Source organism: Lontra canadensis, unplaced genomic scaffold, assembly GCF_010015895.1.
Source record: "Lontra canadensis isolate GAN:19392208 unplaced genomic scaffold, GSC_riverotter_1.0 scaffold20, whole genome shotgun sequence".
NCBI lineage: Eukaryota > Metazoa > Chordata > Mammalia > Carnivora > Mustelidae > Lontra > Lontra canadensis.
The window spans coordinates 18489312-18517192 of NW_022631014.1; the positions used below are offsets into that span (position 1 = coordinate 18489312).

The following is a 27881-nucleotide window of genomic DNA, read 5'->3' on the forward strand; positions in this document are numbered from 1 at the left end:
GGAGCAGAACAAGGTCAATCATTATCAACTTACATTTATCTTAAAACCTTGGTATTTCTGTTAGAGACAAACACACAAAACACCACAAAAACTGTTCTGGTAACACCACTTAGAAAGAGGGCAGAGCTAGGATACATTTAGACAAGCTCCTGGGCCCTATTTTAAGGTATTTCGCTGTCCATACTTATGGTAGCCCTTGAAAGGATTCCATGTAAACCCAAATCTAGAGATCTAACTCAGAAAAACAGCCAGTTTCCCTTAGAGATAATCAGAATTGTCTTTGAGTCTTTGGCCTAAAGCACCACCTTCCCGGTGCTACCCAAGTGGGCAAGCGGGCCCGAGGGAAGCAAACCATGAGCTGGTAAATCTGTGGACACAGGCCCTTCTTAGGCCCCATAATCTTTGGAACAAACTGCTCACCTGGAAAGCAAAGAACTTAGCAATTGGGCACCATCCGGTCACTAAAAGAACTGCATCCCTGGAGGCAAGTAGGGGCTCTGGTAAACCCCACAAAACAATGCCCTCTAATCTTCAAACACCTGTAATTGTTTCTTCCCAAAGAGCTATGGAGTGTTCAAGTCAGAGAACATTCAAGACCTTTTGGCTCAATGGCAGACAAGAAACCAAACCCCTCTTAGCAAGTGGGCCCAGAATCACCAAACCCATGTGTATACATTTCTAAGTCAAAAGCTCTGTGTCTGGATTACTTCAGTCTATGTCATGCTCCTTCTTCTCGGCCCCACATGCCTACCTCTGTGGGTTACTTCTTTGGAAAGGTGAACCTTGGACAAGATATTTAAGCTTAATTTCCTCACGTGTAAAATGAGGACAGTGGTATTTACCTCAGAGAGTTGCTGTAAGATAATCCATGTAAAGCACTGAGCTTAATATACAGAACACACTAGGTGAGCAGATAATGTCACTGAGGGCGTCTATAGGGCAGAAATGGAGGACCAGCAGGTATGTCAGAGGAGCAATAAATGAATACGTAACACAGTAATACATGTGGACAGGACAGCACACAGAGGATATCTAAAAGCCACCTCCAAGACCAACTCGGTTCCTAGAGAAAGAAAACATATAACACTGGGCTCCAAGAAAGCTGAGGAGATACATCAAATATAATGCATGATTCAGCGGCACGAAAACAAAATGCCTTCACGTGTGAACATCCAAAGAGAGACAAAAACAGCGTTGTCCTGTGGTCAGAGTCTTCTGTGAACCCGACACAAGATCAGCATCCAATCTGTAGGTCTTATAGTTTCCTTAATAATTAGTTCCCGTGTCAAATAAAAAACTGACAGAATTTTTTAGATCTTTCATCTTTTGGGGAGAAATTTAGTCTGAAGTTTAGGATTTCATCATTTCTGTAAAGCAAAGCCACTAAAACACATGAGCTCAATGAAGAGGACACATCTTCGGAGAAAAAGACTAAGATTGTTTTCCCTCCAGGATTCCTGACTGCTCCTTAGCTTTGAGTTCTTCTAGTTTCTTCTTATAGCAGTTCATGAAGTAATCATCTGGTTCAATTCCTGCATTCTTCAAATTTTCCATGACCTTTTCCAGCCTGAAGACTGATCGGGCTCCCTCAACCTTTCTTGTGCTCAGGTACAGAGTGAACTCCTGGAAATCCAGGAGCTTACAGGTGTCCACAGAACAGATATTCCTGATACCACTAGTTCTATCCAAACGAGGGAAAAACACCAGTCCTGATAACTTCTCCAGGTCCTGAAGGCTCACTTGGAATTCACTTAACTGGGGTTGGAAGCTAATGGCTTCATTGGGAACCACGAAGGCCCCTAGTGCCAGCGGTTCAGTAGACATTGGGCTTCTGCGAGCCAGGATCACCTTATAAAGGTGCGAGGGAACAGCCACATTGTCCTCACCAATCACCTAAAAACAAAACAGCTGTGTTAGCAATGCTAACTGATGCTGGCAGTTCCCAAATTTCTCCTAAAAAGATCTTCAACACATTTCTGTAAAAACATTTATAAATTACCCCACCAATGAATTTAAATTCAACTGTCAAAAGTAATAATAAAACAAAATATAGATTCACAGAGAAGATGAGAATCTAATAGATAGATTCTGATTACAATCTTTAAAATAATACCACCCCAGGGGCGCCTGGGTGACTCAGTGGGTTAAAGCCTCTGCCTTCGGCTCGGGTCATGATCCCAGGGTCCTGGGATGGAGCCCCGCATCAGGCTCTCTGCTCATCGGGGAGTCTGCTTCCTCCTCTCTCTGTCTCTGCCTGCCTCTCTGCCTACTTGTCTGTCAAATAAATAAATAAAATCTTCAAAATAATGCCACCCCAAAGAGTAGAGGTCACATCCTCTGTTCTGACTGTAAGACAAAGGGCAAAAGAATGCCCAAAAGAACAGGCAAGAAAAGCTGTTTCATCACATAATCAGAACTTCTGGTGCTCTCAACATTCAAAGGTCAAAACTCCCAGCGTGAGATATAAAAATATGGCCTTAGTTTATCAAATTCACTAGGGAGCTAAACAAATAGCTCTCAGAAAAGCAGCCAGACACACTACATCGGTATCACTAGCTCCAGTTTCGCCTAGATGGGCTCATTTTTGAAATTAAATTAAGTAAATGTAAATGCTGCTTGCTCAAGAGTTTTGCACACTCTTGAGCCTATTATCAAACATAGAACTTCTGAATGTGCCCTCAAACCAAACACTTCGGAAAGATAGCCAGACAACAGAGAAGGCAAACAACTTGCTTGCCTATGTAGGTTGGTTCTAATGATGAAATAACATTATTATGGAACCTTTTCAAATTTCCTTCCAACTGGCTTAAAAGCCGTATCTGTTTTCTGAAAAAAAGAAAACTGAATATCCATTTCCTTAATGGTCTCCAATAAAATGATACAATCCAACTACAATAAGCATATGTACTACTACCCCTCCCAGGCCCTTCCTCGGTCTGCGTGGGCATTTGCTCTTGATCAAACCTGCCTGCCACCAGAGGCTGTGCTGGGAGTCCAGATAAGGCAGGGGGATGAGAGCTACGAGGATTCTTTCCTGCTTTTTTCCAGCTTCTACCTATATGGCACACAGCCTAAGAATGCCATGGCTATCTGCTGTCTGGCATGCATGGAGGTTCCACTGCCAAGACCAACTGTGGGACTGCAGGGAAGCCCCATCTACAGGCCTGATTTCTCCAAATACTATCTCTCAAGTTAGTGGAAGCAGCTGGTCAGGGCTCACTTGAGAGTAAAGTTTATGAAAGTACACAATCTATAAGCATGAAACCCTACAGCCCTCCAACAAGTCATTTATGCAGCTAGGAAAATGAACGTACTCTTCAAGCAAAAAATACTGAAGGTGAATTCTATGGAGGTCCACAGTTAGGCCACAGGTCACCAACAGATGTTACTGCAACAATACAACTCAGAGGGGCTATGGCTGGCACTGCTGGAAACACAGAAAGGAGCAAGCTTTACAGTGAATGCCCTAGTGTCTCAAGAAGTTTCCCATCTAGAGGAGGAGTCAACCCCCACTGCTTTCACGGGAGGCAGAATGTGGTCAGATGCCAATGAACGGCACAAGACAGCACTAAGGGAAGTAAGGGACCGGACCTGAGGGCACAGCTGCAGCTGAGCCATAGTTCACAGGGGGATAGAAGTTTAGTTGGGCTTCCAGGGTTAGCTGGGGAGCCAACAGTTAAGCAAATCCTTGATGCCACCTGGTGGACATCCTTCATCACTGCAGCACAGCCTCAGATTCCCAAGTATGAGGAGCCCTCAAGACCATTCACTTGATTGTTTTCTCTCCTCCTGGACTCTCTGCCTACAAATAAATAACATATTCAAGAATAATTAATGGCCATGCCCATCGGCTGCCAACCAGGGCTTCTATTCAGAGTAATTAAACTCCAGCCAGAAGTAAAGAAGTTTGACATTTTAAGATTTATAAAAATAAATCATTTCTATGAGGTTTTCAAAAACCCACACAACAGCTAGAGGATGTCCAGTACTACTTTTAAGAATTCTCATGGGACACAAAAATTCCTACTAAGAACCACAAGGTAGGATCATTTCACCTATGATCTTACAGTATTTCAACAAGGAGCTGCAAAATACTATCCCTAAAAACAAAGAGAAAAATGAAAACTTAGCCCCTATCTTCTCTGATTCAGTCTGCTTTGTTCTTAGGAAGTAAACATCTGTAACCTGTTAAAATAGGAACCGGCAACATTTGGATATTCAGAAAAGTTTTTTCTGTTTTTTCCTTGAATTTATGACTTAAAATCCTAATTTTCAATTTATCTTCTTCGTAGACAACTCAACCTATATAATAAAATTCTCCCAATTCTGGGAAAACTAGAAGTCTTTCATAAAATGTTTCTAGAAACTGCTAGGGACTGGAACCCCAGAGACCTGGTCAAGTCCTGGCTTTGCCAGGAGGCTGCAAGTCATGTCCACTGATATCTTCCTTCTTCATTCATAAAATTGGTAATAACTACCTTCATGCTCCCCATCTTACAAAACAGTTATGATAATACAAAGACACTTTAGTTTCTAAAAAAAAAAAAAAAGGTTTTAAAGTCCACAAGACCTATGAAAAAAGCAATTTTGTAGTGGATGTCATTCAAAAGATAAGATGTAATTGCATTCGGTACAACAGATGGTTCTGCTGAGGGACTCTGGGGAAACACAGCATCAAGCAAGATTAGACAAGTTAAAGGTGGACAACAGGTTTCAAGAAGAAGCAGGATGGACACAGATGACACCCTCAGCAAAGGACTTGGGGGCTGAACACATACCAAGTCTTCAGTATCAGTAAATCAGCAACAATCTTTGTCATAAAGATGTAGATATAAAAGTACTTTATAGAGGAAATCCTCACTGCTGTTAAAGTAGCAAAAAGTACAGAACTCTTGTCAGGATTGTAATGAAAAACTGGAAATCAACTGTGTGTAACTAGTAAACACAATATACAGAATAGCCATAAAGGTGGCATGCGCTCACCACCTACAGTCAGTCTGCATACCCGCTGGCCTGAGGTTTCTTTCTGTCCAAGAGACAGAAACAACACTTTGTTCTCCCCCGCCCCAGCGCCACACACACAGGACTGGGCCTTCACACTGACTCAGTGCCAGAAGAGCTAGCAACAAAGGACATTCAGGCTAGGTGTGCTAGTCATATACACAGAGCAACTGTTATGTAAATAAAACTAACCAGCAGCACAAGGAAAACACATGTACCTGCTACAATCAGATAGATATATTTGGTTACATTCCCCTGGTAGGACCAAAAGAGAAAATCCAAAAATAAAACTGTTGGACACATCAAGAGACCAAGCCCTAAAAAAGTCAAGCCAATTAAGTGAAAGAAATCATGACAGTGTGATAAACAGGGTCTCCACACCTGAGGGGACAGAGGAACAAGGGAAGAAGGGAGTCAGGACACGCGGGCAAGCTCGTAGGCAGGTGGTCAGCCCTGTGTGGCACAAGCCTCTGGAGGAACTTGTGCAGCAGCAGAGACCAAGGGAAACTGTGCTGCTCACAGGGGACGTTCACGCCAGGTAAGGAGGCTGGAGACTGACTGCCTAGTCACAGGACAAGAAGCACCACCCTCTCAGACTGTCGATTCTACCTGGAGATGGAGGGTGGGAGTAAGGAGTACTTAGCCAGTAAAATCATTTATTTTTTCAATAAAACAAACACAGAAATGAACAAAAGCTCTGCCTAAAGAGAAAACAGGAGATTTAAAAAAAAAATTACTCCCGATCATTTCAGGTAATGCCTCACGATTCCTGGAGGCATGTTTTTAATTTCCTCCCCCTCTAGGAACAGTTTGGAATTAGTTTGGAGAGTATGCTGCGGAATGAAAACACAGACTGTTAAGCACTTCTAACATTACCACCACCGCCACCGAGTTGAAAAATTTAAAGCTCACTTTCTTCTCAGGTCAATTATAATGTTCAGGCCAGAATCTTCAGGTATGTTCACTTGTCTGGAATCAATCTCTTCTTGAAATAGGCCCATCAGGGAAAGCACATGGATGACCTCAGCTATAATAAAGGGGGTGATTCTGATTAGAGCTGTCAGAAGACTCACTTCAGATAAAATCACTGCTACTAATTTCCCCTGGGCTCGCATTCACGCCAAGTCCTATGAAGCTGTGATCCTTTCCTGCATATTCTAACAGACATTTCTGCCTGCCTATACGGGATCCTCCTCTTGGCCCATTTTCCCTTCTTATTTTTGCATACTAGCAGATACCACCTGCAAATGCTCTCCCTCTTCACCACCTTCTACCTTCTGGCCTTAAGCTGCTATACGGGAAGAGCACAGAACCCCTCTCCTGTAGACTTTCGAGAGCTTTGAAGAACAATGCTACAGAATGATTGGTGGTTCTCATACAAGTAGACAGACTCATGTTTGGATCTCCCCTGATAATGACCAGCTATGTGACTTCGACTTCACCCTTATAAACCTCAACTTTCTTGCCTATAAAAGATAGCCACTACTTCCTTGTAAGAACTGCTTGTGAGGACTGAATGAGACCGCATGTCTAAAACTGCTCGTCTGTCGGATGGTAGATACAGCCCTCCATTAACACCAGTTCACTTCTCCACAGTATACACATACATGTTTCATTGCCCAGAAAGAAAACTAAATAAACACCCCTGTTTTTATATTCTCCTAAAATCAGGTTCAGAATATAGTTGTAAACAAGCAATAAATATTAAATGGCTGGATCTGATAAACAAAACACTTCCCCCGGCATTCTGAACTGCCATACATAATTGCAAGACATTCCCTTGAAAACAGGAATTCACAATTCAAATATTTATTCCTTGAGAGGAACAGAATGGTTTCTAGGGCTTGGCCATGCTGTGTCCCCTTTCTCAGCATCACTAAAGGACATGGTTTTATCCACAACTGTTTTATTATGAATTGCCAGAGAACAGCCTGAATGCTTTTGAGCTGGGCATTTAAGGTTTCACCCACCCAACCCTAACCTTTCCTTTTATTTTTGTCTTCTTCCCTATATGAGGCTCTAACCCAACTGTCTGAGGAACTTACTGTTTTTCAGCACAAATCCTACATTTTTCTGTTTCTTCCCCCATGCTGGTTTTGTCTCCCACGTCTGTTTTCCTTAACCAAATTTTCCCAAGTTTACGTGCATGTATGTGTGTATACACATTATGTATAAAATGTTTGGCCCAACGAAATTCTTAATATGGCAGGCTGAAACCATTTTTCCAGTTTAATTTACCAAAGGATATTTTGCTTTCATGCTAAAAGATATACTACAGATTTTTAACTTTAAAATTCCACCTGAAAGCATTTGATCTGAAAAAATAACATCACATCTAACAAAAGCTGCATTACTACAGAGAAGGTGTTCATGAAAAAAATATAAAAAAGTAAATCACTTTGATACAATTCTAAAAAATAAAAATAAAAAATAATATCCCTCTCCAGGAAGATACATTCCTATCAACATTCACCTCTGCACACACACTCACGGGTAAGTGTTTCCTTTATGACGAGAGTCTATTCATCTCAAAAAAACACAAACGAACAATAAAGACGAAGAAAAAATGGTAAGCCACTAAAGGCAACAGAATTTGTGTACTATGTTCCTTGGGGCTCTCTCCACCCACTATAAAAGGCTAAAAATAAATGTGGTGAACACACACGACACGCCAACAGCAGACCGAGCACTCAAGAATCAACTTGTCATCCAGATCCTGGTTTCTAAATACCAATCCCCATGAAAAGGAACCAGGGCTCCTCGGAGAGACGGCTGATCCCAGAGTCTGGCCAAGACGAGCCTGGAATATCACGTTATGCCAAAAAGGAGAAGTGCTAAGAACATGATGAGGATGTGTCAAAGCACATGGGAGACAGCCTGCAAGGGCTCCCACTGGCCAAATCGAAGACAATTTGAGCATCAAAATGAATACACAGCAGACTGATTAAAAACTGAATTAAATAAGAATCCATCAGTTCATACTGATATAATAAGAAGGAAAGCTCTTTCCAGGGCACCTGGGTGGCTCAGTCATTAAACATCTACCGTTGGTTCAGGTCATGATCCCAGGGTCCTGGGTGGTAAGATTGCTTCTCCCTCTTGCACTCCCCCTGCCTGTGTTCCCTCTCTTGCTGTATTTTTGTCAAATAAATAAAATCTTCAAAAAAAAAAAAAAATAGAAGCTCTTTCTTACAGTAGAACGTCAATTACTAACAGCAGAAGACGTAAGAATTAGAAAATCATTGCTTGGCAACAATTATAGTAATAATTGATTCAGGCCAGAATCTTCAGTGGCTGCTAAAACTAGCAAGTGACAATTTGAAGAGAAAAAGAATACTTACAGGGTCTCAAAGGGCAACCACAGATATCAGATTAATTTCAAAGGGGAAATGATAGCAGCAGCGAAGAAATCTAAAGGATACTACACCTTTATCAAGGGATCTAAGTTAGTATCGCCAGTAACAGGACAACCTGACAGCATTATGCAAGCTAATGCGATACACCAAGGCACACAGGCTCACAGTGTTCTGCCCGAAACATCACTGAATCTAATCAGAGGGAACAACAGACAAACCCAATTTGAGGAACATACTACAAAACAACTGGCCTATATTTGTCAACAATGTCAACATCATTAAAGACAAAAAGGCTGAGATTAAAGAAGACTAAAGAGACATGACAGCTAAATGCAATGTGTGGTCCTGGACTTCATTCCAAATCTGGGGGGAAAACTGCATGAAGAACGTTACTGGAGCAACTGGCAAAATGTGAATATGGACTGTACTACGGCTAATATTCTTATATGTTGAATTTCATGAACTTGACAACTATACAGTGGTTACGTGAGAGAATGGAGCATCTAGGAGAAAAGAGACAAGGTATCTGCAACAAACGCTTGAATGGCTGAGAAAGTACTGAGAACGAGGTGTGCGCATGGAGCAGAGGGAACAAGACCTGTAGAATGCTAAGGACTTGTGAATCTAGGTGAAACACATTAGGGGGTTCTCTACGCTGACAACCTTTCTACAAATTTGAAATTATTTCAATGTGAAATGTTAAAAAAGTATCAACTTGCTTTGCCAAGGATGTGCAAAAACTCAGGAATAAAGGTTTCCAGTTCAAGATGGCAACCTGGGCCCGGGCTTCTGCTTCTCTCCCCACCAACCCCCATTTAGAATTACACACATACACACAAAATGGCAGCAAAAAGGTCTGACACAGAACCAACTCGTCCAAGTGCAGAGTCATGCATTAGTGGACTAAGAAGTGCCATTAAGTTCTGGAAGATGGAGAAGCTGACAAATTAGATAAAACTTGAGGAGAAGAGGAGAAGTCAAAGCTTGGATTTTCACAGCCCCTTACACTGTGCTCCATCCAGTAAGTAAAGGGTGTCAAATCAATGTGTGAGACTGAAGAATCCATCTACAGAATTATTGTGCAACCAACAAAAAGCAGCACACCTTTGTCTTGCCTCCAGGATGAAGCTGGAAAAATATTCTCTAAAGGGATGCTTCTCAAACCTTACAGTGTATGTAAAACTGCCCAGGACAGCCAGTCACACCTGCAGATTCCGGAGTCCCAAGGCCAGGATTTTAGGACATTTTCAGACAAGCAAGTTTACCATCCAATGACTCTTCCAGAATCTGAGGATGTACTCCAACAAAACAAAACAAAAAAGGAATCCAAGAAGGGGGAACCCAAGATAAAAGGGACCTAAGCCGGGAGGGTACTGTTAAGGAAAGAAAGATGTGTGGCTGACTGAAAACTACAACAACTTACGGAGGTTGCCAACGGTCAGTTCATTATTCCTTCAACATTCCACTCATCGTTCCCTTCTTGAAATGTTTTCTTCACTTACCTTCTGGGACACCACTCTCCCTGGATTTTTCTCCTGCCTCAAAAATTGTCCCCTTTGTCTCCTTTGCTGGACCCTCTTCTTCTTGACTTCTGAATGTCTGAACCCCCCCAAGGTTCAGACCACAGATCTGTTCTCTCCTGCCTGTGTTCACTTACATGATCTCATCTAGTGTTAAATACCACCTCCAGGGCTGACCACTCCCAAGCAGACAGCCACTTCAATCTCTCCTCTCTGACAACCAAACTCACAGACTGCCCTGGACATCAAATTATCTCCCATTCCCATAGCCAAAACCACCCAACTCGCAGCTTCCATACCTGCTTCTCTCTGGTCTTCGTGACCTCAGACTAAAAGCCCAAGTGTTATCCTGACACTTTCCCTCTTAGTCTACAACTTACCCATTAGAAAGTACCATGCGTTCTACTGCAAGGCACATCCTAAATCAGAGCATTTCTCCCCATTTCTACTACCACCCCCTAGTCAGGCCATCGTTACTTCTCATTTAGACTACTCCGTCAGCCTCTTAAGTGGGCTGGCTACTCTTCTATTCCTCACATAGAGCAGCCAGACAGGGCTTTGCAGATCTAAACCAGATTGTGCCACTCTCCTGATAAGTGTCACAGCTCCCTGAACACGATCTGCGATCTGGACTTCTCTCCATTGCCTCCCCCTAACTGCCCTCCTTTGGTGCTCTCTCTGCCCTTGTTACACTGGCATTCTTGCAACTCCTTGAATACACCAAACTAATCTCACCCCCATGTCTTTGCACTTGCTGGAAAACTCCTCATAGAGGTTACTCCCTCACTTCACTCAGGTGTCTGTTTAGTCTCACTACCCCTTAGCAGCCTATCCTGTCTTTCTTTCCCACCCCCGTGTTCTCTTCTTCTAATTATGGCATTTTGTTTATTGTGCATCTCCTCCACTATAACCTGAGCTCCCTAAAACATACAGCCTTGTTTACTGGTGTTATCAGAGATGCCTAGAACAGGGCCAGGTATACAGGAGGAGCTTAATAAATATTTGCTGAATAAAAGGAAGGAGAGAAGGGAGGGTGGGAGAGAAGGGATGGCAGGGAGGAAACAAAAGGTTCATATTAGAACAGAAGTCAGAGGGCTCCAAGAATGATGTCTTCAAGAAGAAACTGATTTATCTTTTTAAAAAATAGTATGATAGTAAGGTTAAATGGTCCGAAATAGAAAGTGAAAGCAATTACTACATTTTAAAGTAGCAATTAAAATACCATGCCGCCTTTACTTTCCTCCCCTTCTCAGATTTTTGTTGTTTGTGTTAACATTTATTTCTCCAGTGGCGCAGACTTAATATGGATTATACCTACTGCTTTACGGATCCAAATGTTCTACTTAAACATTCATAGTACTATACATACTGCTTTTGTATTTTCAACAGAGCCAGGATTGTAAAACTCAAAGACCAACAAGAGCTAGACAGGAAATGTAAATGGATGGACTGGGCCAGGAGAAGACTATGACGAATGGAAGAACATGTGCTCCACTGAAGGAGAAAGCTGCTACTGCCAGCTAGTGAATACATCTATGGGAATCTGTGCCCAGTGTTTTGAGTCCTGTTTTTAAGAGAAGCTAGTATCTGGACTTTTATGTGAAACCTCCCAAGTATGAAAAAATTACCAACTAATTCAAAAACAACATACTGTGTGAAACAAGTCAAAGCATCTATGGGCTGGATGTGCCACAGGAGGCCCCTGCCTTAGATGTCAGCTACAGGCGAAGCTCAGATCAAATTATAGCTAGCAAATAAATGTAAATGCTATAAACCTCAATAATACATAAGTGATAGATCAACAAGTAAAGGTTTAAGTATATTATATAAAATTTATGATGTAAAGTTTACCAATAGAAGAACTAAAACTAACATGAATGATAGATAATGGAATAATGTGTGAACTGAAGAAATTTCATTATTTCATGTGACAGCATCAACAGAGCCTATTTAAAATGGGCAAAATCAAAATTAAAAAATACAGTTTAGGGAACGCCTGGGTGGCTCAGTTGGTTAGGCCACTGCCTTCGGCTCAGGTCATGATCCTGGGGTCCTGGGATCGAGTCCCACATCGGGCTCCTTGCTCGGCAGGGAGCCTGCTTCCTCCTCTCGCTCTGCCTGCCTCTCTCTCTGCCTACTTTTGTGTACTCTCTCTCTCTGACAAATAAATAAAATCTTAAAAAAAAAAAAATACAGTTTAGCACCCATTATTCCCAGATAGAGAGATAATCAGCATAACTAGTAAACTACACAGTGGGACTAGGACCAGGAGCTATCCCTCTCATACCTTACACTATTTGAATTTCATTATGATGTCATATACTTTAGGGTTTAAGGTTTAACATTTTCATTACTATGTACATAGAGTTCCATAACATATTTTTAAAGTTAAAATTCAAGGCTCATTAAAAGACCAGAAATTAGGGCGCCAGGGTGGCTCCGACAGCTAAATGTCTGCCTTCGGCCCAGGTCATGATCCCAGGGCTCTAGAATCAAGTCCCACATCAGGCTCCCGGCTCAGCAGGGAGTCTATTTCTCCCTCTCCCTTTGCCCCTCCCCCCTGCTTATGTTCTCTCTCTCTCATGCTCTCTCAAATAAAATCTTTAAAAAAAAAAAAAAACAAACAAACAAAATTGGCAACTAAAGCAGTGCCTGGGTAGCTCAGTCAGTTAAGCATCCAACCCTTGATTTCAGCTGAGGTCATGATCTTCAGGTCCTGAGATCGAGCCCTACATGGGGCTCCGTGCTCAGCATGGAGTCTGCTTATCCTTTTACCTCTGCTCCTCCCCCTGCTCACATGCTCTCACTCTCTCTCTGTCTCTTTCCCAAATAAAAAAAGTCTTTAAAAAACAAATAAAAGGACTGGCAATCTTGGCTTCAATGCCATGGAGGGAAGGCGTGGACAAAAGCATCAAGATTAAACTACATTTAATGTAAGTATTTAACATCCTAACTTCTAACTTCTAATACGTAATTAATGAAGAACAGATTCAACAGTTTTCAGACTAATAGAAAGGCATCTGCTCTCTAAAGTTCTGTGGAAGAGAAAGGAAAAAAAAAAAAAGAATCTAAGAAATTCTTCCTTACCAGAATCTTTCTGCCCCATGCTTTGATAGAAGAACACATGTCAAATTAATAACCTGGGGCTCCTGGGTGGCTCAGTCGCTTAAGTGTCTGCCTTCAGCCCAGTTCATGATCTCTAGGTCCTAGGGTCGAGTCCCCTGTCAGGATCCCTGCTCAGCAGGGAGTCTGCTTCTCTTTCTCTCTCCCTCTGCCCCCCTCCCTGCTCATTCTTGTTCTAATAAATAAATAAAACTCTTAAAAAAATAACCTTATATAATTTATAGTCTAAATACACTGTATCTTTCAGATACTGAAATTTGAAATTCTTGATATGACAATGGACGTTTCCTGATTTCAGTACAAATGAAGTTTCCTTTTCTGTTCTTTTGGTATTACTCATTTCTGATGCTTCTGAGGATGAGAAAAGCAAAAATATACACTTTCTCTGTCATGACTTCTGGACTCCAGACAGACTGACACCAACAGAAGTGGAAGCAGAGAAACTCACTGGAGGCCTCTACTATACTGCAGTGTCCAGAGCTTCAGAAAAATCTGAGTAAAAGTTATTAAGAAAGAGATCTGATAACAGTTGTTGACTCAAAGAAATTAGGAGAGATGACTTGGGATGTGAATTCCAGGAAAGAAAGGGAGAAAGTAATTAAGAGCGTAGTTTAAGGCATGTCATCTACAATTCTGTATACATTCCTCCTCCCACATGAGAGGCACTGGAAGATTTGCTGGATTCAAGAGTGGCCAGTAAGCATGCACCCATCCTATAAATTACTATAGACATGGGAAACTAACACTACAGGTTCAGAGACCCAGAACTTGAAAATAAAGACCTAAGACCAATACGGTTTTCACAGAAAAACCAGAAAACAAGACTATTATTCAGAGTCTACTCTTCAGGAAGCTGATCTTGACTGCTCTCCCACATTTTATCACCCTGACACTAATTTAGGTAAGGAAAGCTGACAGGTCTCTTTTGAATCTCTTTAAGCCTTGAATAGCAGTCACTGATAAGCTATTTAGGAGAAGCAAGGTAAATCTTTTTATTGGTTATTTTTATATATTCCAGTGTAATGAAGAATTCAGGTATAGAAAAGATATATTAAAATATATGTACATTATGTAAGTTTCATTCTCAATTAATTTCAAATAGAGAGCTTACAAGATGAGCACAAAGAACACCTGTGTGCCCTTCACAGATTCATCAACTGTTAACATTTTGCCCAATTTCCTTAATTATTCTTTCTTCCTCTGTATTTTTCTTTTCCCTAAATCCTTTGTGTTTTTGTTTGTTGGTTCGTTGTTTTTGCAAGTAAAGTGATGGAGGGTTTTTTTGCTTTTTTGTTTTTTACGATTTCATTTCTTTATTTGAGAGAGAGAATGAAAGAGAGCAAGCAAGGGACTGGGGAAGATCAGAGGAAAAAGCAGACTCCCTGCTGAGCAGGGAGCCCAATGCAAGGCTCAATCCTGGGGCTCCAGGATCATGACCTGAGCCGAAGGCAGTTGCTTAACCAACTGAGCCATCCAGGCACCCCAAAGTGATAAGAGTTTTAAGTGAAGGTACAGAAAAAGAGTGCAAGGGGTACCAACAGGACTCCTTCCCTAAACCCTATGAAAATAAGTCACAGACACATCCTTCAAGACGTATTTCCTAAGAGCAAAGACATCTGTTTATATAATTGTAGTATGATTATCAAAATCAGGAAATTTAACATTGATAACATATGATGATCTAACCTACAGACCTCAAATGTTGCCAACTGTCCCAATAACGTCCTTTTTAGTAAGATTTCTATGCTGACCTAAGATCTGACCTGAGATCAGATCTTGTTTTCAGGACTCTTCAGTCTATATTAATCTGGAATAATTTCTCAGCCTTTGTCTTTTATGACCCTAACATGTTTGAAGAGTACAAGGCAGCTGCTTCATAGAATGACCCCCGGTGGGGTTTGTCTATTTCCGCATGGTGAGATTCACTGCTATGCTTTTTGGCAAAAATACCACAGAAATGATCCTGTATTCTTCTCAGTGCATCACACCAGGAAGCACAGCTTATCAGTAATCCTGTTACTGACAATATTAACTTTGATCACTTGATTAAGGGGAAGTTTCTCCACTGTACAGTTACCATTTCTTGCTTTGTTATTAATAATTTGTGAGAGACTCTTTTAACTATATAAACATTCTCTTTCCCACAAAACTTTCACTCACTAGTTTTAGCATCCACTGATGATTCCTGTCTGAATCACTTATTACCATGATGGCTACAAAATGATTTTTCTCTTTGATTCTTATAAATTTGTTAGGTGACATTCTATAGTAAGCAGAAGTTTTTCCCTACATTCATGTATTTACTTATGTGTTAGAAGTAAGGATTCTTATCCAACTCAGTAGGTCTATAGCCCATTATATTTTGATATCAAATAGCCACAGACATGGTAAGATGGAACTCCTGCAAGCTGATGTCTATGTCTTTTTGACACATCCCCTCTATTCTGTACTTTCCCTGAACCAGCCCTGGAATCAGCCACTTCCCCATGTGCCAAGATCTTCCAGTAGGAGATGGTATTTTAGAGATAAGATCTGGTGTCAAGGGTATGTTCACTGCTAACTGCATATCACTGCTTCTAGGCCCATTTAGCAGAAAGACCTGCCAGATACATAATATTTTGTGTAAGTTATGTTTTTTAAAATTATATCCAATTTAAGAAAAGCAATATATTTTCCACTACAGCATTTAGCGAACACATATCTAACAAAAATATCCACCCAAAAAAAACTGTTAGTGAAATGCTCTTTCTTATCTATTGGTTAATCTTTCCTTTTAAACTTTGGATAAATTTTCTGTCCGCTACACAGTAAGCTAGTATGTAAGTCTTTCAAATTTTATGAAAACAAAGCACACATAAAACTAACTTGATCACTTAAGGTTTAAAAGTCATGAGAATCTCTTTTCTAGTGGAAAAAGTAAAAAGGATTTAACAAAGCTCAAGAATAATTAATACTGGGGCGCCTGGGTGGCTCAGTGGGTTAAAACCTCTGCCTTCGGCTCAGGTCATGATCCCAGTGTCCTGGGATCGAGCCCCGCATCGGGCTCTCTGCTCAGCAGGGAGCCTGCTTCCTCCTCTCTCTCTCTGCCTGCCTCTCTGCCTACTTGTGATCTCTGTCTGTCAAACTTAGGGGCGCCTGGGTGGCTTAGTTGTTAGGCGTTTGACCTTCAGCTCAGGTCATGATCCCAGGGTCCTGGGATCGAACCCCACATCGGGCTCCCTGCTCCACGGGAAGCCTGTTCTCCCTCTCCCATGCCCCCTGCTTGTGTTCCCTCACTCACTGTGTCTCTGTCAAAAAATAAATAAAATCTTAAAAAAATAATAATTAATATTTTAAAAATAAGAGAATATAAGTAGCTTTAAGCCATTTTTTCTTTCTAATGTGACAAAAAAAATACTAGAATTAAATTGCAAACTGATCAGAGGAGAGAAATTAATCTGCTTAAAATACTAACTCCTTTGCCACTTCTTGCCTCCCGTAAGAACTCCTGGAATACTCTGAGGGTGAGAGCGCCTGTATGAACACCCTGGCTACTGACACGTCACTGTGCATCTGATCCAGACAGGCTGATAAAAAATAAGTGAAGAGGGACAGAACATACCCTACAGTTTTGTGAGGTTTCTTTTTCCCCCTAAATCTGTTTCTCGGGTCATTTAATTATATCACAGACTCTCTTAAGTAATCATATAACCTAACCAGTATTTATTAAATATCTGCTTTATTCCTAGAGCTGAACTAGGTGTTCCTTCCAGGTGTTCTCTGACCTACAGGGAAGGGAAGTCCTTCAATTCCTCTGAACTTACTCCATCACGTCTTTCCGCACTCCACCTGGTCCCCCACCCTGTACAGATCTCACAATATCACTGTATCAATTCAGCTACCCTTCAGGCGCAATCCTCAGTCTTCCACATCAACACCAGATGCATAAGCCCTCATGCCACTCATTATACTCTTCTAGTTTTACCTCCTTCCTTCAGTCTATAAAGTTCTTAAATATCTTGCATGAAAAACACACTCACCTTTTTTAAAAACTCAAGCATCTAAAAGAAAAGCTGGTCCTCCCACTTTTCCACTCACTGCCATCTAAATGTGATCCTGAAATTTTCCTTTTTCCTCAGCCAAAAAGTGAATTCATGATTACACTTTCCTCTATTCCTCTATCATCCTCACTCCAGCTGCTTGAGTTGGGTCTTGTGTCTGTTCTCACATGGACCACGGAAGCAATGTCCCATTCACCTCATCTCTGACTTCTCTTTCAAACCCCCTTTCTCACCCACCTCTCTACAGAGTGCTGTCAGAATAGTCTTCATAAAACCCCAAACAAATCACGTCTCCCATGCTTAAAATAAATCTATGACTTCTCACTGTCTAAAAAGTAAATTCCAAGCCTTCGTGGAGTACAAAGCCCTCTACTATCTGGCCCCTGTCCTATTGTTGTAGAAATCCTCATCCCTGTGCACCACCCATACTCTTTTGTACCCAATCTAAGCTCCAATCTTTATCAATGATACCTGTATTCCAGAACTATGCCGTCAATCACAAATGTCCTCTGCTGACACTGCTCCAGCTTTTTAAATTCCCATGCTCCCCTCCTGACTCAGTTCACTCTTTTTTCCCATTTTTAAAAATTTTAAGTCCAGTATAGTTAACATATAGTGTTACGTTAATTTCAGGTATACAGCACAGTGACTCACCAACTGTTTACTCTTACTCATCTGTCAAGATCTAGCTCAAAAATCACTTCCTCTGTTAAGTCTTCCGAAACCACATCAACAGAGTTGGTCAGTGCTCCAGTGAGAGCCCTCCATCGGTGTATTTATCTCTAGCGCAGCACATCAGACTTTAATATTAGTGATTAATTGGTAACACATCTGTCTCCCTTCTTTTTTTGTTTGTCTCCCTTTCTAAACTGTGAGCTCCCTAGAGTCAGTGGCTACTTTTTAATCCATCATTAATTATATCCCCTGTGCCTATCATTCCAACAGGTGTTTAATAAATAAATAAAAAGATAAATACAGAATGAAATTATAATCTCATACAAATAACATAAGCCTGAATGTTAAAACATGTCCCTACCTGGTAACTAACTGTTTTCTTTCCATCACTTCCAGTCTGAGGTAAGGTCAACGGTCCAGATACTATCCAAACATCTTCAAACCTCTCTGTCAGTTCTCGACAGTACATTTCCATTCTGAAAAGCAAAGCAAAAGAGGTGTGATATTCACACAGACATAAATATAAAAAAAAAGCAAACCATATCAAATCCCTAGGAAAGGTACCAGGAATGCTGAATTTGACAAATGAATGTGAACAAGCGAATATTACACAAAACACTAGTAGCATATAAGCAATTATCTCCCAAATTCTTCGCTGTACAAGAATACTTAAAAATTACATGCACTCACACAACTACCTACATTTTCCTGTGTGTGCATTCAGTGTACATTTTAGAACTCAAATTTTGTTTTGTCTTCTCCCTTATCTTTCTATGTTGTAGTTCTCAATCTTTTCTGAAGCATTAGATATCATTTCAACAAGCTGATACATGGTTATTTATTTAACCATTCCTATTGTGGGGTAATTATATAACAACTGTTATATAATGCAACATTCCTTAGGATAAATTTCAAGGGCCAGAATTACTTTATAAACATATTTTAGTAATACTTGGTTATATGTAAAAGTAGTATTTTAATGGTATTGTACCAATTTACTATATAAGCTACAAAATATGACACCACAGTTTCACAGCAATCTTTACAACACTGGGATTTATCCATTAAAAATGGTTTTGCTAATTTACTAGCTAAAAATGGCAAGTAGGTTTAATATGCACTTATACTGCAGTTGGGAAAGATTTATGAGCGATAACAATGCAAGTCATCATCGCTCAGCTTCCTTATCTAAAAAGTAAAATCAGCAGTATTACACCTCACAGCATATATGCCTAACTATCAGGTAAATTATTCTCCCAAAGATGTATCCCTTGGGAAAGGAAAAATGTTAAATGCTTCCACAGGTATGCTACCAGCCAAAATAAAAATTAACTCCATAAGACAAATATCCCAGATCTTCAATACATAATCTGCAAGGCTTTAAAAAAAAAAAAAGGAAACCTATAGATTAATAAGAGTATTAAAAGAACATATATCTATGTGGACCTTGTTCAAATTCTGATTCAAACTAATCAACCAGAAATAAAAAATTAAGGACAATAACAGAAATCTGAACATTAATCGTAAAATTGACAATAAGGAATTACTGTTTAATTTTGGGGGTGCACTAATCATGCTCTGCTTTGATTTTTTAAAAATCCTTATCTTCTAAAAATATATATTGAAGCATTTATAGATGAACAATATAGCTGTCCCCTGCTTAAAATAATGAATGGGGGAAGGGAGGGTATGCAGACAGAACAAATATGGAGCCATGACTGATAACTGCTCAAGTCTTCAATGTGGGGTACTCTCTTAATTATTTTAAACCATAAAGTACTGTTTAAGGAAAATGCAATGGCCTAAAACACCCTCAATCAGTGCTAGCTTTAGATGCTTAAAGAGATGCCCCAACAGAACTCCTTAGAAGTATCAAAAACCCGCAAAAAGCCCATGATTTTATTGTTAGGTTCTATGAAAAACTGGTTATGTTTAATTGTACCAAAACTTTTTTAAAAAGCTCAGCTACTTTTGAAATACAAGTAGAAAAAAATATAGTGTCCTCTGGACATACTCAAAAATCTCTTACTGTGGGACGCCTGGGTGGTTCAGTGGGTTATGCCTCTGCCTTCGGCTCTGGTCATGATCTCAGGGTTCTGGGATCGAGTCCCGCATGGGGCTCTCTGCTCAGCAGGGAGCCTGCTTCCCATCTCTTTCTGCCTGTCTCTCTATTTGTGATCTCTCTCTCTCTGTGTCAAATGAATAAATAAAGTCTTTAAAAAAAAAATCTCTTACTGCTTCAGTAATAATATTTTGAATAGTTTCTTCCTAAACTTGACTTCTGACCAGTGGCAAATATGATCAAAATGGCTGGCGGTTTTGAAGTCAGTACTGCCAGACAACCGTACTCCTGGCATTCAGCAAAGACAACTAGTCCAAAGTACTTACCTTCAGTAGTGCTAGCTTTTGCTAAACAGAGAAACAATTGATGGGTGCACTAGTACATTCTCCTGGCACATCATTCCTCTCCCACAGAATCATATTTTAAAACTCTCACCCCTCACCTGTTCCAATATCCAGCATTATTATCAAAATTCTGAGGCACAATATTAGAAAGGTAAAAGGTTTCAGCCATGGCTTTCTGTGAAAAAGAAATAAAAATAGTAACTTGCAATGAAATGCCTTCCCTTTGAGATTTTACAAAGAAACTCTGAAAGCCAGTTCCTTCTATGTTAGCTCGAGGCAATTACAGTGACTACTTGTTCAAATAAATGAAAGCCATAGCTATTCCAGGTCAGAAAGCTCAATAATGATTATTCATAACAGGGGTATAACAAAATTAGTAGTCTGGTGTGCTAGCTTTCTTTGTACTTCTTAAAATTCAAACCAGTGATGCAGTTTCCAATATAAAGCTATAGGATAAATTCTGGTGTTTAGCCTCTGGCAAAGAGTTTCTCCATAAAGGTCAACTTTCAGAAATTTTATGGAAGGAATACAGTACAAACATATTGGTTCAAACTGGTAGAGAAGATGGGCGCCTGGGTGGCTCAGTGGGTTAAGCTTCTGCCTTCGGCTCAGGTCATGATCTCAGGGTCTTGGGATCAAGCCCTGTATCGGGCTGTCTGCTCAGCGGGGAGCCTACTTCCCTCCCACCCCCATCACCCCACCGCCTGCCTCTCTACTTGTGATCTCTGTCAAATAAATAAATAAAATCTTTAAAAAAAAAAAAAGTGGCAGAGAAGAATTCCTTGCTCTTCTGAATTTCTGGCCACTAGGTGTTCATTCATTGCACATTCCTGAAAGGCTGTCATTATTATTTCCTTCCACTGACCTGTATTTTTTTTTTTTTTGAAGATTTATTTACTTGAGAGAGACCACATGAGAGGGGAGAGGGTCAGAGGGAGAAGCAGACTCCCTGCTGAGCAGGGAGCCCAATGCAGGACTCTTTCCTGGGACTCCAGAATCATGGCCTGAGCTGAGGGCAGTCGCTTGACCAACTGAGCCACCCGGGCGCCCCTCCACTGACCTGTATTAACCACGAATGCTATCAATAAACTTCTCTTCAAGCAGTGGTTCTCAACCTTGAACGCACACTGGAATAACCCAGGGACCTTTAAAAAATATTGGTGCCTGGGTTCTACCCCCCTAGAGTTTCCGATTTAACTACTCTGGATTTGGGCATCGGGATTTTTTTTTAAACATCCTAGGTGATTATAGTGAGTATCTAAGGTTAAAAACCACTATCTTAATTCATATCACCAACAACTGATGTGATAAATGTCATAAGAGACATTTCTCTCCTTTTTTGGCAGAGAACTTAACCTAAGGTAAAGGAGGCTAGAAAGACAATATGTGATTCATGACAGAACACTGGATCAAAAAAAGCTGTAAAGAACACAACTGAAACAATGAGGCAAATCTGAGTATGAACTGTATGTTATTGTACAAATCTTCAAAAATACATATACATACACACTTCTTGGTATGATACTCCTGTCATATATACAAATATCCTCATTCTTAGATGATACAGTATCCTGAGCAATCCTGAACACCACGGACCGTGAAGTCTGCTTAAGATTCCTTCTCTACCTCTGCCCCCTCCGCGCTCTTAAAAAAAAAATGTTTGCTGTACCATCTTTTCAATTTTTCTACAGTTAAAAATGTTTTTGCTATACTCTCAACTTTTCTACAGATATGAAATTTTTCAAAATATGAATGAATGAATGAATGAATAGCTCCTAAGAGCTCTCCAGTTCTTTTACATAGCATTTAGTTTTACTTTTTCAACCTGTTTAAGCAATGTCTCACTATCTGAGCAAACAAAGGAATTAAAGTCAGGAAGGAAAATACAAAATACAAGTGCAGAAATTCTCAAATATTAAGGTTTGCCTCCTATATTTTTAATACCCAAGTCCCATGGTATACAGACATCGAGCCCCATATTCCCATCCCACCCAAAAAATATGCCTACAGATGAAAATTTGTTATTTCCTGCTGGAGCCATGTGTCCTCGTGACCACCCACTCCCAACATAGTCCTCGTTGAAAGCACTGAAGGTTGGAGGAATGTTAGGATCGGGCTTGAATTTACAATGTTTTCTGTCAGCATCACCTGAAGAAAAACACACAAAATGGGTAAGTTATCAGTGGACAAATATCCCTCAAGATTCTCTAAGCAAGGCAAGCTGTTTGCTGCTGGCTACTATCTCTCTGAGCAGCTAGTATTTAGTGATTGCGTGCATGTCTCAAGTTCCTGGGATAGTTCAGATACCTCATCTGAATTTAGCAAGGACTAGTCTAGGAAAGAACGCTTTTCATATGGGGTAGCTATCTCATATACTTCTGTTCCTAGTCTCTGAAATTAAAGGCAAATAATGCCCCAGATAGTATTTAAGTAAAACAATGACCAAATAGCTGAACTATATAAAACGCTTACCTACTAAATAAACTCTTGCTTTAAAAAAAAAAAAAAAAACCCTCATGTATTGTATTTTGTGCAACTATACTTGACAAGTTTGTATGTACTGAAATAATGGATATATATAGACACAAAACAATTTGTTCTGGGCAGCCACAGCCTAGAGGAGGGGGAGAGTGTCTCTGGTTATCTTGCTTGCTGCCTCTTAAGCCATGACAAAACAAACATTTAGGTTATGAGCTCAATCCAGAAATTCCTGAAACAAAATATCTGTGAACCACATGGGAGAGAAAAAAAAAAATCTCTATTTTATTTATATTTTCCCACCTTAGAAGAGTTTGCCACACCAATCAGCAAACCCTAATACTGTATTTTCTACTGTCATTAGGCCAGATCTTGTTAAATTACAAAAATAATAGAGATAAATGGAACATATTCAGACTGCTATTCCATAACATTTAAAATGGAGACCCATGAAGTTACCAATTCTAGTGTCATTTCATTCGGCCAGAAAAATTTTAAATGATCAGACCCCAAAACTCAGAATAGATTATCGGATACTGAGTTTTTTAGAGCCACTTCATAAAGAAAAAAACAGAATTATTAGTAAACTTCTCTTGCATGTCATTACCACTGGAATCACTTCCTTACATGCCTCGTTGTCTTTGCCTGGTGCTCACCACCCTTGAAAATTCATCTGTGGGCATTTCCAAAGGCCTAGGATAAAGATGTCTTCCTTGAGATGGAAGTAAATTTGTTTCTATCAGGCTACCTGGAGGCACCGCCAGTGGAGAACTGTGTTAAACCAAGATCAGGGCTTCCTTGCTTGATCTACACAGGATCCATGACTCCCAGCTGTTAAGTCTGCATGATAACCAGTCTGTGGCCTCCACTTCTCTGGAACAAGCTTTTTATTTTCCTTTTGACCCTTTTCTGCTCAGTGCCAAGATAACCTTCTATACAGTCCCCTATAGTGAGTAGGCAGGTTAGTTCTACTTCCCCTGTCCTCCCCCAGGGCTCAGACCTCTGGAGGTTCCAGGCTATTATGGGGAGGGTCGTATAAAACAATCTACTCTGGGTGAGTCCTAGGCTCACCTTCAAAGGTGGAATCAAAAGAATGTATGTTGCTATGGTTTACCAAGACTGCCCTTATCTCTCTGGATTCTGGCTTTCCCCCAGATAGTGGCTTGGCAACTCACCACTATCATGCTAACTTTTTTTTTTTTTAAGTGATTTTTTCCCCCTACATATCTCTTATTGTTTTTAGCAGACACTCAGTCTGCTAATAACATTTCTTGTTTTTAGCAGAGAGTCAGTCTGAGTAATCTAGTCTGTCATTACTGAAAACAGAAGTCTCTTTAGACTAATATCCAGTAAATCATAAGTATACTGCTTCCTGTTTTCAAATAATATTATTTTACCTCCTCAAATTACGCATTACAATGTGAAATGTGGTATTTTTCTTATATGCCTTTCTGAAGAGCAGGATAAAATTAGTAAAGCCAAAATCCCTTACATCTTAGGAAAAGTTTTGCATTTAAAGGCGATTCACTGGCTTGAAACTATATCAAATGAGTTTCCCTTGATATACATTTATAATCAACTCTCAACTGCTACAAAAAAGTTCCCAACTACATCAGTCTCCTTCTAGCAGCAAGCAAAGCCCAAGGCTCCTGCTATTCTGCTGGTGGTTTGACCCTAGGAAGGCACATACTCATTTAAACATCAGCATTTTAATATACATAAACAGAGCATGTACTTAAAGCAAGGAGAAATAATGTGTGGGCCTTAAAACAAATTAAAAGGCAAATAAAATATGAATAAAACAACTATGACAAAAGGTTATACCCTAACACATAAAGAACTCCCCAAATCAATTCAAAAAACAATATCCCAATGGAAAATGGTAAAAATAACTCACAAAGAAAGAATAATTCACAAAATATTAAACTTCACTGGTATCCAATAAATGGAAATAAAATCAGCTATTAAATTGGTAATGTTCATTATGAGTGGAAGACAGGACAAGTAGTTAACAGTGGATAGTATAAACTAGAATAATCTACACAGAAACCAATTTAACATTAAATATCAAGGTCTGGTCATCTTAATTATAGGAATCCACCAAGATATTTTAAAAAAAAAATTTTTTTTTTTTTTTTTTAAACCATGAGCAGACTTACATGCCCACCTACCTCTTCAATCTCATTTCATATGTTCTCCCTTGCTCCAGCTACTCTGGCCTTTTAGTTCCCTAAAGGAACAAAACTCTTCACACCGGGGCCTTCAAAGATGCACCTGTGCTTTTCTTTCTGTCTGGAATGCACCTGTCCACAATCCACGGACCATCCCACTCCACTGTCTAGGTAACAACATCTACCTCTAAGCCACTTTCTTGGAGAAAACTTGCTAATCAAAATCAGGTTCTCCTACATCACTGCTCATCACATTCTTTACTGTTCCTTGTTTATACTAACCCAACCTACAATCACTTGTCCTTCAGAATAGTTATTACCAATAATAATACCACATTCATGATTATTTGTTTGATAGGCCAGTTCATTCCCCAACATTAACTCAAAGTGCCAAGAATGAGAGACCATATGCTCTGATCCCAAGGCTCAGCACAGTGCCAGACATGTGGTAGGCACTTTAAAAGTATTTGTGGAGATAATGTACGAATAGTGCTAGTTGTAGCAATACTGACAGAGCCTCCAACTCATAAGTCAAGATATTGATCCTCTCAACCCCTTAGAAAGCTGGGAAGGGTCTGGAGCTCACTGGAGACCAGGTAGGTCCAATTATCTAAGTGCTTCATACAAACATCATCATTTTCTAAATGTGTTGCAATGTGAAAAAGGTTGAATCGATAATCCTCCTTGTTCTAAATTTGGAAATACCTTTCATCAATGCCTTTACTTCTAACCACCTACCCATTATCTTGCTTTTGGATATATGTTCAAGAACCCATCTAGGCACCCGCTTTGACTGATCATAAGACAAGGCATGATTAGTGTAATGCCTAGTCTCTGTTCCAGTTAAAGGGACTCCATATTGTTCCAAGAGAGCCTTTTCTGCAGAACCTAAAAATGCAAAGAGGGAGGGGGGAAAATAACAATAATTAGTAATTCTTACTAGGAACAAGAAATTATAAGGGAGAGGGGTGAGAATTACAAAGGACTGACTCAAAGGTCTAATCAACCAGATCTCATTTTGCAATTATTTCCAATGCAGAGAAAAGAGACCATAGGCTTTGCCTATAATCAGTCCTATAGTTTTAACAAGATAAACTGCAGCTATCTCACTTTTTTTTTTTAAGATTTTATTTATTTATTTGACAGAGATCACAAGTAGGCAGAGAGAAAGGGGGAAGCAGGCTCCCTGCTGAGCAGAGAGCCCGACGCGGGGATGGATCCCAGGACCCTGGGACTTTAACTCACTGAGCCACCCAGGGGCCCCCTCACTAACTTTTAAATAAGGACCTGATCTTACTGGTCTTTCACATCAAATGTCCAAATCTCTGCCCCATAAAGTACCATGTATACAAAAGCAGCAAAGGAAAAACAAGTCATTACTAGCCACTGATACGATTTAATGGGGGAAAGCCTACTTCCTCATTACATGATAAGAGTTAGCATGAGGACAAAAACAGCCTTTTATAAACGTCTTAAAAGACTATCATCCGGGATGCCTGGGTGGCTCAGTTGGTTGGACGACTGCCTTCGGCTCAGGTCATGATCCCGGAGTCCCGGGATCGAGTCCCACATCGGGCTCCCAGCTCCATGGGGAGTCTGCTTCTCCCTCTGACCTTCTCCTCGCTCATGTTCTCTCTCACTGTCTCTCTCTCAAATAAAGAAATAAAATCTTTAAAAAAACAAAAAAAAGACTATCATCCATTGTTCTGGAACTGAAGCAGAGATGTGCACGAGTGGTAAAAGTTGTCTTATTTCTCCTACTGGGAGAAACTAAGCACACATTTAACAAGGTCTCTGTTTCAAAATAACCCTCTCTTTGAAGCCTTCTCCAGGTCTTCGACCTACCAGAATAGTTCTCTTGCTAAAATGCCAAGTACCACAAGGAGCAAGTTAAATCAGCAGGTCAGGGAAAGTGTAAAAAATGAGCATGAATTCATTTTCACTGTTAAATATGAGGTACCCCCGGTAGCTTGAGGATATATATCCTTTGAAGAAGGGCTAGCACGTGTGAAAATTAATGAAGGGAAACCTCAGGAAAGTGGACTCTGTTGCTAGAAGGGGAGGCTGGAAGGGGGAGCCATTCAACCCCATCTCAATTACAGGAAAACTGTCAATTACAGACCCTGACAGAAGAACTGTCAAGAGGAAAGAACCGTCAACTACAGACCCCCCAACAGGGAAAGCCTGACAGTGCAACCTCTACAAGAAGTTGACTACCCATGCAACTCAGCCAATAAAAAACTCATCACCCTGAACCGTTGCTTTTCTCCAATGGACTTTCCAAAACAACCCTCCCAATTTCCTCCGTCTTCTCCGTAAAGTTCCTCTCCTTTGGCTGCTGGACTTGCCTACGGTTTTGCCATGGCTTGCCTGTCCTGGATTACTAATTCTCTACTCTTCCGAAAGAAGCCCACTTTTTTGCTGATAAGATAACCTGACAGATTTCTTTTTAGCGTTAATGCGGGCACCCTTCGTCTGAACGAGGACAATTAACTAATCTGCTAAAACGAGGTGTTAATGTATTAACTCTTCCACGCTTACTGTCAACTAAGCACCAGGTGCTGGACTGTATATACGGTGGAGAACAAAACATAGTCCGAGCTGTTACGGAGCTAACGACCTAAAGGAGGTCACGGACATTAAAACGTACCTGTGTTAAGTTGCTTCGGGGTAGAAGACGAGAAAATGAAGATGGAGAAGTATGCGAAAGAGGCAGGCGAGGCCTCCGGTGGAGCGGGGAGGCCGGATGGGAAGACTAGAAAGGCTGAAAACCCGAGACCCCCGGCTCGGGGCCCGCAAAGGGAGAAAAGCGCGGACAGAGGATTACGATTCATGCCGAAGGCAGGAATCCTGCCCAAAACCCGGGCCAGGGAAGAGGCCTACGGACTTACCGTCGGGCTCCCTCGCTGCCAGCGCTGCCTCAGCGCCCTGACTCCGGAACAACTGCATGGCCGTGAACCCGCCTCCCGCGGCGCCCACCACACCTCCCGCCACGAAGACACTCAAAAAGCATCCAGAGCCTCTGAGGCGGGAAGCAAAACTTTTGGCAGCCATCTTAACCAGCGCACCTTACCCTTTGCAGTCGCGCGTGCGCACACTAGCTCTGACGCC

General features: G+C 40.7%; 1 protein-coding gene across 2 annotated transcripts; it reads right to left on the reverse strand.

Moving 5' to 3' along the window:
- Positions 1–18: 18 nt before the first annotated feature.
- On the reverse strand, positions 19–27881 carry EXOG (exo/endonuclease G). 2 transcript variants are annotated; one of them, XM_032861176.1, is made up of 6 exons: positions 27844–27881; positions 25509–25658; positions 22130–22269; positions 20220–20296; positions 18077–18191; positions 19–1893 (listed from the first exon to the last, which is right to left on the reverse strand). In XM_032861176.1, the coding sequence occupies exons 2-6, from the start codon at positions 25510–25512 to the stop codon at positions 1432–1434; spliced, it is 798 nt and encodes a 265-aa protein (XP_032717067.1). In that variant the 5' UTR covers positions 25513–25658; positions 27844–27881; the 3' UTR covers positions 19–1431. The 2 variants fall into 2 exon arrangements, with proteins under 2 accessions (XP_032717067.1, XP_032717066.1); XM_032861175.1 differs by lacking the exon at positions 27844–27881 and adding an exon at positions 27662–27837.

Bases quoted from the DNA above. Each gene is read 5' to 3' on its own strand.
- EXOG (XM_032861175.1), bottom strand. From the start codon at position 27,824: ATGGCTGCCAAAAGTTTTGCTTCCCGCCTCAGAGGCTCTGGATGCTTT. The intron at 25,659-27,661 runs GTAAGTCCGTAG...TTGCATTTTTAG, and splicing joins GGCAGCGAGGGAGCCCGACG to GTTCTGCAGAAAAGGCTCTC. The intron at 22,270-25,508 runs GTAGGTGGTTAG...GTTTTTCTTCAG, and splicing joins ATCCAAAAGCAAGATAATGG to GTGATGCTGACAGAAAACAT.